Consider the following 15,250-nt stretch of genomic DNA (forward strand, 5'->3'; position numbering starts at 1 on the left):
CAGTCCTCAAGAAAGGCCCCATAGAGCTCACACTCTTCCGGCAACGCTGCTTCGAGATGCTGCGCGTATGCAGTGGCGACATCAGGTTGTTTCTGTCGCTCTAGGTCGTACCGCGGCGTTCGTCGGTACCGAACATTGTTGATGACGGATAGTTTTGGGCGCAGTTTAACCATCACCAGATAGTAGTCAGAGTCGATGTTAGCGCCACGATATGTCCTGACGTCGATAATGTCGGAGAACTGCCGTCCATCAATCAGAACATCGATGGTCGATTTGTGATTCTGTCTGCAGTGGTGATCTCCAGGTGTACTGATACGGAAGGCTGTGTTGGAAGTAGGTGCTGCGAATGGCCATATTCTTGGAGGCGGCGAAATCAATTAGTCGTAGACCGTTTTCGTTCGTCAGCCGGTGGGCGCTGAACTTCCCAATAGTCGGTCTACACTCCTTCTCTAGGCCAACCTGAGCGTTCAAATCTCCTATGATGATTTTGACGTCGTGGCTTGGGCAGCTGCGCGTAGAATGCGTCCTTATCATCATCAGTGCTTCCGGAGTGTGGGCTATGGACGTTGATTATGCTGAAGTTGACGGCCTTTGATCCTCAACCTGCACATTCTTTCATTGATCGGCCACCACCCGATCACGCGCCTTTGCATATCGCACATCACTATGAAAGCTGTTCCCAGCTCGTGTGTGTTGCCGTAGCTCTGGTAGATGGTATGATTACCTCTACACGTTCGCACCATTGATCCCTTCCAACAAACCTCCTGCAGCGCTACGATGCCGAATCCACGGTCCTTGAGCACATCGGCGAATATGCGTGTGCTCCCGATGAAGTTGAGAGATTTGCAGTTCCACGAACCGAGTTTCCAATCGCTAGTCCCTTTCCGTCGCAGTGGTCTTCGCCGATGTTTCCGGTCCGTACTATATTGTTGATTGTTCGTTGCGTATGTTTTTTTAAAGGCTGGCTTGCAGGGCCTGACACCAAACCCCCTAAATTTCCTGTGGACCATTCCTCCTTATTCTCGGACCATAGTTCCCACCGGGGTTGGTTACCCGATCTTCCCTAAAGTTGTTCGTATCCCGGCCAGCACCACGGGGAGGTAGGGATAGGAGTTGCTGGGTAAGAGGCTTAGGACCTATTTTGTATTTATATCTTATTTCTTTCTGTGTTTAGCGTTATACTAAAACGATTCCTACTGTTATAACCTTCCACACAATCAAAAAACCCCCCGTGGCACCTATGAGAGGTCGTAGAGTTCTCTGCATCTTTCTTAAGTAGGTGTCCAACAAACCATCCTTCTCCTTCGCAAGGACGTGGCCAGGACAGATCTCAACTATTAGAGAATGCATTGCTTCCATCTAAGAGTTAGTGATTAGTCCCAAATCAATATCTGTGGTAACGGATGAAAGTGATGCTACTCTCATACAATAGTCTTGGCTTGTTCTTCTTCTTCTTCTTGGCATTACATCCCCACACTGGGACAGAGCCGCCTCGCAGCTTAGTGTTCATTAAGCACTTCCACAGTTTTTAACTGCGAGGTTTCTTAGCCAGGTTACCATTTTTGCATTCGTATATCATGAGGCTAGCACGATGATACTTTTATGCCCAGGGAAGTCGAGACAATTTCCAATCCGAAAATTGCCTAGACCGGCACCGGGAATCGAACCCAGCCACCCTCAGCATGGTCTTGCTTTGTAGCCGCGCGTTTTACCGCACGGCTAAGGAGGGCCCCTTGGCTTGTACCACCTACGAATTTGTGCGAACTGCTAAATGCTAATTGTAATGCTTATGAAATCTTGGGTCCAAGTGGACCCCAATGCACAATGTGTAACTTTTTTTTAAAGCATTAGGAAGATTATAAAACGATTTTAAACAGCATTTCGATTGTAGGTATATCAATAAAAACAACAATTTACAGATTGTGAGACATCAATAAATATTTGAGGTTATGGCTTTCAGTCTTCTTATTCTCAGAAACGGGTTTTACGTTTTTATCCGACGTTTCGGTTACATATATTGTACCTTTATCAAGTATTTAACTAAGTCCCGTTTTATTGTTACATTGTCTTAGCATGTCCCGTTTTATTGTTACATTGTCTTAGCATAGAACGTTTTGTCACAACTTTGTTAGGGAATTATGTATTATTAAACTATGTTAATGTGAAAGTTTTTTGTATTACAAAATGAAAATAATAGCAAAATACAAAAATATAACGTTTTACGAATATATGTTTCACTGGTCAACACGCCCCAGTGTAGGGAGGACGACATGTCCTTATCAACTACACACAAGCGCGGCGAGCCTGCAGCAGTTGCTTCCAAATGATATGGAAACTATTGAAATGTAAATCAAACCTGCTTGTATGAACTTATGTTGATTTTTTAATGTCAAGTACATAGGGTTTTGGAACCTTTTTATTATGGGATAGATAAAATACTAATGAAGGTCCATGAAACGTGTTTGCTTACAGTGGGGCGTTTGGCCCAGGTACTTGTTGATATCCATTTTTTCACGACTTTTCAAGAAAAAAAAGGTACAGGCAAATTCACTTTTTGGACTACCAATTAACACAAAGTTTGCATAAATTGCGTTGAACAGTAAAAAGTTATCATAGGTATTAGTTTAGGGGGGCATATTATACCGTCTTACCCTATGAATCGCTTATTCTTAGAAATATTGTCGAATCCAACACAACAACGGCTGCCTTATCGAGTAGTACATATTATGCTCACTCAAACAGTCAATTCCTTCAGGGGTCGCAATTGCGCTTCGTTTCTGCAATCAGTGTAGCTTCCGCAGTCAATCAAATCATACGGCTATCATGGAGATAAATTTGCTCTATCTAGTAATTATTGTTGTGATCATTTTTGCAGTTTACCGTCGGGTGAAAAAGCACTTTGATTACTTCCACGACAAACCCATACCCTCTCTGGCTACAAATCCGTTGTTCGGAAGCACTGGCCCACTGATGCTGAAGAAATGCACTTTTAATGATTACATCACTACTATCTACAACAAATATCCAGGAGTGAAGTAAGTTCAGTAAAATTAAATTTTAATGACTAGCCATGGTTATAAATTACGCATTACAGAATTTTTGGATTGTTCGACATGTCGACGAAACTATTTGTCATACGTGATCCGGAACTCATCAAGAAGATTACCGTAAGGGATTTTGACCACTTTGTAAACCGACGACCAATATTCGGTGATACCAAGTATGAAGATGACAATGAAAACTTCTTGTTCGCTAAAACTTTAGTGGGCTTGAATGATCAAAAGTGGCGCGATATGCGTGCGATCCTTAGCCCGGCGTTCACTGGGAGCAAAATGCGCGCAATGTTTGAATTGATTGTGGAGTGCGGAGGAATGGTTTCGATATTGAAGAAGCAGTCAGAAGAAAGCGGTTCTGTAGACTACGAAATGAAAGATTGTTTCTCTAGAATGGCCAACGACATCATAGCCACATGTGCGTTCGGATTACAAGTTGAATCACTGAGCAGTCGTGAAAACGAATTCTTCTCGATGGGAAAGAATATGATGAATTTCAACAGATTGATTGTTCTGTTTCGTGTGTTAGGATTTAGATTTTTCCCTGGATTGATGAACAAAATGGGTGTTGACTTTATTGACAGGGAACATATACAGTACTTCTCTAATATAATCAAGGAAGCTGTCCGGACAAGAGAACAACATGGAATTGTTCGACCAGATATGATCCATCTGTTAATGCAAGCAAGAAAGGGAATTTTGAAGCATCATCAAGAAACAGCAGAAGAAAGTGCAGGGTTTGCTACCGTTGAAGAATCGGATCTCGGCAAAACTGTTGTCAGTAAAACTATGACTGAACCAGAGCTTATCGCTCAGTGCCTAATTTTTTTCCTAGCAGGATTCGATACTATATCTACTGCAATGATGTTCATGGCGTATGAGCTTGCCATAAACTATGACATCCAACAGAAGCTGTACGAGGAGATAGTTACAACAAATAAAGAGCTCAACGGGAAGCCTTTGTCCTACGATACGCTGCAAAAGATGAAGTACATGGATATGGTAGTTTCCGAGTCCTTGCGTATGTGGCCAATACCAGCATTCGACCGAAAATGTTCTAGAGATTACGTGGTGGATGATGGAAATGGTCTAAAGTTCACCATCGATAAAGGCACATGCATTTGGGTTCCGGTGTATGGAATCCATCATGATCCAAAGTACTACCCCAATCCGGAACGTTTCGATCCAGAGCGGTTCAGTGAAGAAAACAAAACAAACATTGACATGACTATGTACATGCCTTTTGGAAGTGGACCAAGGAACTGCATTGGATCGAGGTTTGCTCTGATGGAGATAAAGGCACTGATGTATGCCCTTCTGTTGGACTTTTCAATAGAAAAGAATGATAAAACACAAATACCCCTGAATATTTCGAAAGGGTTCATCGGACTGAAGATTGAAAATGGGTTGCATTTACGATTGAAGCTGAGGACATGAACTCAGGAGATTGTTTTTAATCAGCTCGGTTATGGTAAAACGATATTGATTTGTGTAAAACGATGTTGATATGGTAAACGATATTTACAGCGTAAAAAACGACCTCAGTGTAATCGAAAATTATCCTTTTCAGTAAGATTAAATACTTCCTTGAGCCTAGTTTTGCGGTATCACTCCACATAACCTGAAAAACTTAGAAAAAAAAACAGAAAATGCTTAGTTTACTTCAATTCAAAGAAGAAGAATGAATTAGTTATAAATGTAAAAACTCCTCAATTATACATGAAGTAGAACTGCTACATAATATTGATGACTCTACCCTAATGCTAAGACAATTCTCGTTGTTCAAAACTGTGTTATCTATTCATTCAAGCTGTGCTGTCTGGAAGATAAGATAAAAATGCAAATAATAAACAAGCCGCAATTAAGCCAATACAGTTATCACAGATTTTTACCACAGAAAATCCATCCAGCGGTAATAATTATGTAATGCTTTGTTTGTGTATCAACAGGAAATAATGGATCAGGATGCAGTCTTAAAAGGTGATTGATTTGAGTTGTGTTCATCTACCGCAGATCGGAGATGAGTTGTCCTACGTGTTTACTGTTAAGCAAGAGTTGGAAGAAGGGGAGAGTGTAACCCATGCACCCATAGTGTAAAATGGTCCAACCAATAACATCACCGGTAAAATCATTTTTATTACATTTTACACTTTATACTACACGAATATTACCATTACAAGTCAATACTAGTTATTCTTGATTGAAGTACAATGAAAGATTAAAAAAAATCCCATCGTTTTCACCTCATTCTTGAAATTTTCCCTCTAATCGTTTCGATAAACAAACAACCATGCGTTACCTTTAATTTCTCATACAATTTAGTCTATTTTAAAACATATTCTAAATGCGTTAGAAAGTCACAAAAACTTGTCGTTTCGAGTTGGTGATAATCTAAAATGTAGGATAGTGCATAACGCAACCCGGGGCAAAATGGCTTCACTCATAAAATCATTTATATAATCTGTTGTAAGACATTTATGAACGAATATTACCATTACAATTCATAATTATTTTCATTTATTATCAGACTAAGGCCGGAGTGGCCTGTGCTGCACATAAAAGTCTTCTCCATTCAGCTCGGTCCATGGCTGCACTTCGCCAACCACGCAGTCTTCGGGGGTCCGCAAATCGTCCTCCACCTGATCGATCCACCTTGCCCGCTGTGCACCTCGCCTTCTTGTTCCCGTCGGATCGTTGTCGAGAACCATTTTCACCGGATTACTGTCCGACATTCTGGCTACGTACCCGGCCCACCGCAGTCTTCGGGGGTCCGCAAATCGTCCTCCACCTGATCGATCCACCTTGCCCGCTGTGCACCTCGCCTTCTTGTTCCCGTCGGATAGTTGTCGAGAACCATTTTCACCGGATTACTGTCCGACATTCTGGCTACGTACCCGGCCCACCACAGTCTTCCGATTTTCGCGGTGTGAACGATGGATGGTTTGGATGGTTCTCCTAACAGCTGATGCAACTCGTGGTTCATTCGCCTCCTCCACGTACCGTCCGCCATCTGCACCCCACCATAGATGGTACGCAACACTTTCCTTTCGAAAACTCCCAGTGCGCGTTGGTCCTCCACGAGCATCGTCCAGGTCTCGTGTCCGTAGAGAACTACCGGTCTTATATATAAGCGTTTTGTAGATAGTCAGTTTGGTACGGCGGCGAACTCTATTCGATCGGAGCGTCTTACGGAGTCCAAAGTACGTAAGATTTCCAGCCACTATGCGCCTCCGAATTTCTCTGCTGGTATCGTTATCGGCGGTCACCAGTGAGCCCAAGTACAAGAATTCTTCAACCATCTCGATTTCGTCACCACCGATAGAAACTCGTGGTGGGTGGCTTACATTGACCTCTCTTGAGCCTCTTCCTATTATGTACTTCGTCTTCGACGTGTTGATGACTAGTCCAATCCGTTTAGCTTCGCTTTTCAGTCTGATGTAGGCTTCCTCCATCCTCTCAAAGTTACATGCCATGATATCAATGTCGTCGGCGAAACCAAATAACTGGACGGACTTCGTAAAAATCGTACCACTCGTGTCAATCCCTGCACTTCGTATTACTCCCTCCAAAGCGATGTTAAATAGCAGACACGAAAGACCATCACCTTGCCGTAACCCTCTACGCGTTTCGAAGGTTTTTATCCGGAAATCCGTTTTCGTGCATTAGCTGCCATAGCTGGTCCCGATCGATTGTATCATATGCGGCTTTGCAGTCGATAAATAGATGATGTGTGGGCACGTTGTATTCGCGGCATTTCTGCAATACCTGACGTATGGCGAACACCTGGTCTGTGGTAGAGCGTTCACCCATAAATCCCGCCTGGTACTGCTCCACGAACTCTCTTGAAATTGGTGTTAGTCGGCGGCATAAAATTTGGGAGAGTACCTTGTAGGCGGCGTTCAGCAATGTGATTGCGCGGTAGTTGCAACAATACAGCTTATCGCCCTTTTTGTAGATGGGACACACGACACCTTCCATCCACTCCTGCGGCAGAACTTCATCCTCCCAAACCTTGGTAATCACCCAGTGCAGCGCTCTAGCCAGTGCCTCACCACCGTGTTTAAACAGCTCTCCTGGTAGATGGTCAACTCCAGGGGCTTTGTTGTTTTTCAGCCGGCCGATCTCCTCCTGGATTTCCTGGAGATTCGGAGCCGGAAGTCGCATGTCCTGCGCGCGTGCTCCTAGGATCATTACCATACCGCCACCGTTGTCTGCCATATCGCCATTCAGGTGCTCTTCGTAGTGCTGCCGCCACCTTTGGATAACCTCACGCTCGTTTGTAAGAAGGTTCCCGTTTATGTCCTTACACATATCGGGCTGTGGCATGTGGCCCTTACGTGAACGGTTCAACTTCTCAAAGAACTTTCGTGCGTTATTAGCGCGGTACAGTTCCTCTGTCTCTTCACGGTCTCGATCTTCCTGCTGGCGCTTTTTCCACCGGAAAATCTAGTTTTGTCTGTTCCGCGCCCGTTTGTATCGTGCCTCGTTCGCCCTCGTGCGGTGTTGCAGCAATCTCGTCCATGCTGCATTCTTCTCCTCAACTAACTGCTCACATTCGTCGTCATACCAGTCGTTCCTCAGATCCGGAGCCACCGTGCCTAGTGCAGCGGTTGCGGTGCTTCCAATGGCGGATCGAATATCTCTCCAGCCATCTTCAAGAGATGTTGGGCCTAGCTGCTCTTCCGTTGGGAGTGCCACTTCCAGCTGCTGCGCGTAGTCTTGGGCTAGTCTACCGTCTTGTAGCCACCCAATGTTTAGCCGCGGCGGACGACTCCGACGCGTATTGATCACCGTCGAGAGTTTTGAGCGCAGACATACTGCAACGAGGTAGTGGTCGGATTCAATATTCGCACGATTTGGTTTTCCGTTACTTGATTAGGTGATTTCCATGTGGCCTTGTGGATATTCTTGCGGGGGAAAAAAGTGCTTCGGACTACCATTCCGTGGGAGGCTGTAAAATTAGGCATCGTTGGCCGTTGTCGTTTGATACGGTATGCAGACTATCCGGTCCGATGACCGGTCTATACATTTCCTCCCTTCCTACCTGTGCGTTCATGTCACCGATGACGATTTTGACGTCCCGCAGTGGGCATCCATCGTATGTCTGCTCCAGCTGCGCATAGAACGCTTCTTTCTCGTCGTCGGATCTCCCTTCGTGTGGGCAGTGCACGTTGATGATGCTATAGTTGAAGAAACGGCCTTTTATCCTCAGCTTGCACATCCTTGCGTTGATTGGCTGCCACCCAATCACGCGTTGGCGCATCTTTCCCAGCACTATGAAGCCGGTTCCCAGCTCGTTGGTGGTGCCACAGCTTTGGTAGAAGGTAGCCGCTCGATGCCCGCTTTTCCACACTTTCTGTCCTGTGCTACAGATTTCCTGCAGCGCTACGACATCGAAGTTGCGGGGATGTAATTCATCGTAGATTATCCTGTCGCAACCTGCTAAGCCTAGCAACTTGCAGTTCCATGTTCCAAGCTTCCAATCGTGATCCTTTATTCGTCGCCTAGGTCGTTGCCGATTGTATCGAGTCGTATTATCTCTTATATTGTTCGTAATGATTGGTTTTCTAGGCGGCTTATTGGGCCTGCGCAAACCTCCTGTCTCGTCGGAGGGCCGTCGTGTCAGGGCTGTTTAGCGTCCCACCTAACACCAGGACTTGGGCTTGTGCGCTTTTAGCGGCACACGGTCGCTTTGGCGGAGCCTACTTGCGGATTCATGCAGCTTTTAATAGAGGTTTAACAGGGCCCACTGTCAAACCCCACCACATCCTAGGCAGGCGCTACAACTCGCAGATGGCCTGGGAAGGGATCGTCAATCCCTTGGACATAGTCCCTGCTGCCCTAAATTTAAATTCATAATTAGTTATCTATTATTAAACTCCATTGGAAAAAGTTAGCAAAATCCCTTAATATTCACTCAAATTTAACGATTTGCGATTATTCCACCTCACCCGTAAAATTGTAGTTCAATCCATTAACAAATTCCAATCCAAACAAATTCAATCTAAAAACAAACAACCATACTTTTACCATTATTTTACATGCAATTGAGTCATTTTACACCAAGATTCGGGCGTTTTGCCCTAGGCCTGTATTTTAAACATTTTTTAAATGAGTTAGAAAGTCATGAAAACTTAATCGTTTTGAATAGGAGTTCTTTGTGAAATGTAGGTTTTGTAAATTTTGCATCTACACCTTGAAATGGTTCGGTATTCTTGTTTATATTGGTAAAAACATCGAAAAAGCCTAAGTGGTGCATCTTTGACCGTTCTCCCCTAAATAGTTTTGTAAGTTTTGCCTCTGCACGTTTTAATTGGTGAAAACATCGACGAAGCTTAAGGGATTCATATAGGGTTGTTCTCCTCTAACGTTTTAACGGTGATCCCAAAAACCTTTTAGTGGTCCAAAATTAGGGATGTTTTAGATTAGTATGTACAGTGAACTCCCCTTACTCGACATGCTCTCTAACTCGATGTAGCTAAAACCTGGTTAGTTTTGAAGCGTTTTTCCATACTAATTTCAAATCTTTGCCTTTCTACACGATATCCTCTACTACAGTGGAAGCAGAAGTGTAAGAACGTTAGAAGCGATGTTATCCCATAGCAAGTCAACAACATTTTCGAATGTCTTCTCTTCTCTTCTTCGTTTATTTCAACGCTAAATCGCCAATTCGGGGCGAAAACTTTGCATTGGAAAGCAGCACATGCTTTAAATTGCATATATATCTGGCGCTACTGAAACTTGATTTGAACGGGGAAATGTTTAAATCGACTGAGATCCAATCATGATTATTATAAGACGAGTTAGTACTTTTCCATTTAGTTTCACCACTTGGTTGTTGATTCTAAAATCAAGTGGTGGAAAAAATGGAATACTGTAAAACCTCTTTTTACGCTCCCTCCTTTTACGCTTCCTCCTTTTACACTCCCTCTTTTTACGCTCAAAATTCCAAATAACGCTCCCTCTTTTTACGCTCCAAATTCGAAATAACGCTCCCTCTTTTTACGCCCTATAGGAGCGTAAAAAAAGTTTCAAGCATTTATATGAGGCAAATTTGGATTAGTTTCGGAGGTTGGTTTTAGATGATCTAAGTACTGCGGATGTTCTAGAAACAAAATATAGGCTTGCATGCGCAGTGGTATTAGCTGTTGGCATAATCCACGAACTCCACACAGTCAAGATCTGTTGATCAACCTTCGTAATGGAGACAGATATTTAAGAATAAACAAGTTGTGTGACCCCTTCTTGGTATATGTTTGTATTCCAAGTAGTTCTTGTTGTTGTCGTGGGCTCCAGGTAGTCTACGAACTCCACAGAGTCAAGGTCTGTGGATCAACCTCCGTAATGGAGGCAGTTATTGAAGAATAAACAAGTTGTGCGACCCCTTTTAGGTACATATTTGTGTTTCAAGTAGATCTTGATGTTGTCATTGATGCCAAGTAGTCTACGAACTCCATAGAGTCATGGTCTGTGGATCAACCTCCGTAATGGAGGCAGTTATTGAAGCATAAACAAGTTATGTGACCCCTTCTGATTATATGTTTGTATTCCAAGTAGTTCTTGTTGTTGTCGTGGGTTCCAGGAAATTTACCAACTCTATAGAGTCAAGGTCTGTGGATCAACCTCCGTAACGGAGATAGTTATTGGAGAATAAACAAGTTGTGTAACCCCTTCTTGGTATATGTTTGTATTCCGAGTAGTTCTTGTTGTTGTCGTAGGCTCCAGGTAGTCCACGAACTCCACAGAGTCAAGGTCTGTGGATCAACCTCCGTAATGGAGGCAGTTATTGAAGAATAAACAAGTTGTACGACCCCTTCTAGATATATATTTGTATTTCAAGTAGATCTGGATGTTGTCATTGACGCCAGGTAGTCTACGAACTCCATAGAGTCAAGATCTGTGGATCAACCTCCGTAATGGAGGCAGTTATTGAAAAATAAACAAATTGTGCAACCCCTTCTAGGTACATATTTGTGATTCAAGTAGATCTTGATGTTATCATTGATGCCAGGTAGTCTACGAACTCCATAGAGTCAAGGTCTGTTGATCAACCTTCGTAATGGAGGCAGTTATTGAAGAATAAACAAATTGTGCAACCCCTTCTAGGTACATATTTGTGATTCAAGTAGATCTTGATGTTGTCATTGATGCCAGGTAGTCTACGAACTCCATAGAGTCAAGGTCTGTGGATCAACCTCCGTAATGGAAGCAGTTATTGAAGAATAAACAAGTTGTGCGACCCCTTCTTGGTATATATTTGTATTTCAAGTAGATCTTGATGTTGTCATTGATGCCAGGTAGTCTACGAACTCCATAGAGTCAAGGTCTGTGGATAAACCTCCGTAATGGAGGCAGTTATTGAAGCATAAACAAGTTATGTGACCCCTTCTGGGTAAATGTTTGTATTCCTTGTAGTTCTTGTTGTTGTCGTGGGTTCCAGGAAATTTACCAACTCTATAGAGTCAAGGTCTGTGGATCAACCTCCGTAACGGAGATAGTTATTGGAGAATAAACAAGTTGTGTAACCCCTTCTTGGTATATGTTTGTATTCCGAGTAGTTCTTATTGTTGTCGTAGGCTCCAGGTAGTCCACGAACTCCACAGAGTCAAGGTCTGTGGATCAACCTCCGTAATGGAGGCAGTTAGTGAAGAATAAACAAATTGTGCGACCCCTTCTAGGTATATATTTGTATTTCAAGTAGATCTTGATGTTGTCATTGATGCCAGGTAGTCTACGAACTCCATAGAGTCAAGGTCTGTGGATCATCCTCCGTAATGGAGGCAGTTATTGAAGAATTAACAAGTTGTGCGACCCCTTCTAGGTATAATTTGTAATTCAAGTAGATCTTGATGTTGTCATTGACGCCAGGTAGTCTACGGACTCCATAGAGTCATGGTATGTGGATCAACCTCCGTATCGGAGACAGTTATTGGAGAATAAACAAGTTGTGTAACCCCTTCTTGGTATATGTTTGTATTCCAAGTAGTTCTTGTTGTTGTCGTAGGCTCCAGGTAGTCCACGAACTCCACAGAGTCAAGGTCTGTGGATCAACCTCCGTAATGGAGGCAGTTAGTGAAGAATAAACAAATTGTGCGACCCCTTCTAGGTATATATTTGTATTTCAAGTAGATCTTGATGTTGTCATTGACGCCAGGTAGTCTACGAACTCCATAGAGTCAAGGTCTGTGGATCAACCTCCGTAATGGAGTCAGTTATTGAAGAATAAACAAATTGTGCAACCCCTTCTAGGTACATATTTGTGAAGATCTAGTAGATCTTGATGTTATCATTGATGCCAGGTAGTCTACGAACTCCATAGAGTCAAGGTCTGTTGATCAACCTTCGTAATGGAGGCGGTTATTGAAGAATAAACAAGTTGTGTGACCCCTTCTGGGTATATGTTTGTATTCCTTGTAGTTCATGTTGTTGTTGTGGGCTCCAGGAAGTTAACCAACTCCACAGAGTCAAGGTCTGTGGATCAACCTCCGTAATTGAGGCAATTATTTGAGGATAAACAAGTTGTGTGACCCCTTCTTGGTATATGTTTGTATTCCAAGTAGTTCTTATTGTTGTCGTGGGCTCCAGGTAGTCTACGAACTCAATGCAGTCAAGGTATGTGGATCAACCTCCGTAATGGAGGCAGTTATTGAAGAATAAGCAAGTTGTGAGACCCCTTCTAAATATATTTTTGTGTTCCAAGTAGTTCTTGATGTTGTCATTAATGTCAGATAGTCTACGAACTCCATAGAGTCAAGGTCTGTGGATCAACCTCCGTAATGGAGGCAGTTATTGAAGCATAAACAAGTTATGTGACCCCTTCTGAGTATATGTTTGTATTCCAAGTAGTTCTTGTTGTTGTCGTGGGTTCCAGGAAATTTACCAACTCTATAGAGTCAAGGTCTGTGGATCAACCTCCGTAACGGAGATAGTTATTGGAGAATAAACAAGTTGTGTAACCCCTTCTTGGTATATGTTTGTATTCCGAGTAGTTCTTGTTGTTGTCGTAGGCTCCAGGTAGTCCACGAACTCCACAGAGTCAAGGTCTGTGGATCAACCTCCGTAATGGAGGCAGTTAGTGAAGAATAAACAAGTTGTGCGACCCCTTCTAGGTATATATTTGTATTTCAAGTAGATCTTGATGTTGTCATTGATGCCAGGTAGTCTACGAACTCCATAGAGTCAAGGTCTGTGGATCAACCTCCGTAATGGAGGCAGTTATTGAAGAATTAACAAGTTGTGCGACCCCTTCTAGGTATATATTTGTATTTCAAGTAGATTTTGATGTTGTCATTGACGCCAGGTAGACTACGAACTCCATAGAGTCATGGTCTGTGGATCAATCTCCGTATCGGAGACAGTTATTGGAGAATAAACAAGTTGTGTAACCCCTTCTTGTTATATGTTTGTATTCCAAGTAGTTCTCGTTGTTGTCGTAGGCTCCAGGTAATCTACGAACTCCATAGAGTCAAGGTCTGTGGATTAACCTCAGTAATGGAGACAGTTATTAAAAAATAAATAAAGTTGGGAGACCTCTTCTAGGTATATGCTCGTATTTCATGCAGTTCTTGTTATTGTCGTGAGTTACAGGTAGTCTACGAACTCCATAGAGTCAAATACTACGGATCAACTTCCGTAATAGATACAGTTGTCGAAGAGTGCACAAGTTGTGTGACCCCTTCTTGATATATTTTTGCATTCCAAGTAGCTCTTGTTGTTGTCATGGGTTCCCGATAGTCTACGAAATCCGTAGAGTCAAGGTATGTTGATCATCCTCAGTAATGGAGCCAGTTATTATAGAATAAACAAGTTGTGTGGCCCCCTCCTAGGTATATGTTTGTATTCCAAATAGTTCTTTTTGCTGCTGTGGTATCCAGGTAGTCTACAAACTCCAAGAGTCAAGGTCTGTGGATCAACCTTCATAATGGAGACAGATATCAAAGAGTGCACAAGTTGTGTGACCCCTTCTTGGTATGTTTTTTTATTCCAAGTAGTTCTTGTTGTTTTCGTGACCTTCAGGTTGTCTACGAACTCCAAGGGTCAAGGTCTGTGGATCAACTTCCGAATTGGAGGCAGTTATTGAAGAATAAACAAGTTGTGTGACCCCTTCCTTATATATGTGTGTATTTAAAGTAGTTCTTGTTGTTGTCGTGAGTTCCTGGTAGTCTACGATCATAGAGTCAAGGTCGGTGAATCAACCTCCTTAATGTGGGCAGTTATTTGAAAATAAACAAGTTGTGTGACCCCTTCTTGGTCTATGTTTGTCTTTAAAGTAATTCTTTTTGTGGTCGTGGGCTCCGTAATGGACGCAGTTATTGAGCGTTTAACACTTGTTGTGGCCTCTTCTTGGTACAGTAATATCCCGATTTTATCATTCCTAGTGAATTCTGGGTGATGAAATAGACAATGTGACAAAATTGGAACAATTTTTATTTTAATTTTTTTTTTGTTTCTCTAATATGAATCAGTTTATGTCTTGGAAAGGCAAAATACGTGAACGGAATCCGTAATTTCTTGTCGAAGAGGCTTACAAAATTCTTGACAGGTTCTCTGAATTAATTCATAATAAACCACAGGCGGTGAACGTTATTTCACGAAAATCATTTTAGTTTGCGGTTTTATTTGAAAATAATAAAAACGACAAAAATGCGGGGTCGACAAAATCAGAGTAGGGTAGATGACAAAATCGGGTCAATACTGTATATAAGTGTTACGATAGACGAGGATACCTTCGAAGTGGTCGAGGAATTCGTCTACCTCAAATCATTGCTAACGGCTGATAACAATTTTAGTCGTGAAATACGAAGGCGCATCATCTGTGGAAGTCGGGCCTACTACGGGCTCCAGAAGAAACTGCGGTCAAAAAAGATTCGCAACCGCACCAAATGTGGCATGTACAAGACGCTAATAAGACCGGTTGTCCTTAAGGACATGAAACATGGACAATGCTCGAGGAAGACTTACAAGCACTCGGAGTATTCGAGAGATGGGTGCTTAGGACCATCTTTGGCGGTGTGCAAGAAGACGGTGTGAGGCGGCGAAGAATGAAGCACGAGCTCGTTCAGCTCTACGGCGAACCCAGTATCCAGAAGGTAGCTAAAGCCGGAAGGGTACGTTGGGCAGGACATGTTGCAACAGCAACCCTGCAAAGATGGTGTTCGCTTTCGATCCGGCCGGTACGAGATTGCGGGAGCGCAGCG

The 15,250-nt window shown here is 42.9% G+C and overlaps 1 protein-coding gene across 2 annotated transcripts; it reads left to right on the forward strand.

Annotated features, from left to right (window-relative positions):
• The first annotated feature begins 2,802 nt into the window (after positions 1-2,802).
• On the forward strand, positions 2,803-5,248 carry LOC134217449 (cytochrome P450 9e2-like). 2 transcript variants are annotated; one of them, XR_009981042.1, is made up of 3 exons: positions 2,803-3,035; positions 3,095-4,563; positions 4,624-5,248. XR_009981042.1 is itself a non-coding variant. In XM_062696215.1 (2 exons), the coding sequence occupies exons 1-2, from the start codon at positions 2,824-2,826 to the stop codon at positions 4,488-4,490; spliced, it is 1,608 nt and encodes a 535-aa protein (XP_062552199.1). In that variant the 5' UTR covers positions 2,803-2,823; the 3' UTR covers positions 4,491-5,246. The 2 variants fall into 2 exon arrangements, 1 of the variants encoding a protein (XP_062552199.1); XM_062696215.1 differs by having other exon boundaries at positions 3,095-5,246.
• Positions 5,249-15,250: the final 10,002 nt, after the last annotated feature.

Source organism: Armigeres subalbatus, chromosome 2, assembly GCF_024139115.2.
Source record: "Armigeres subalbatus isolate Guangzhou_Male chromosome 2, GZ_Asu_2, whole genome shotgun sequence".
Taxonomy (NCBI): Eukaryota; Metazoa; Arthropoda; class Insecta; order Diptera; family Culicidae; genus Armigeres; species Armigeres subalbatus.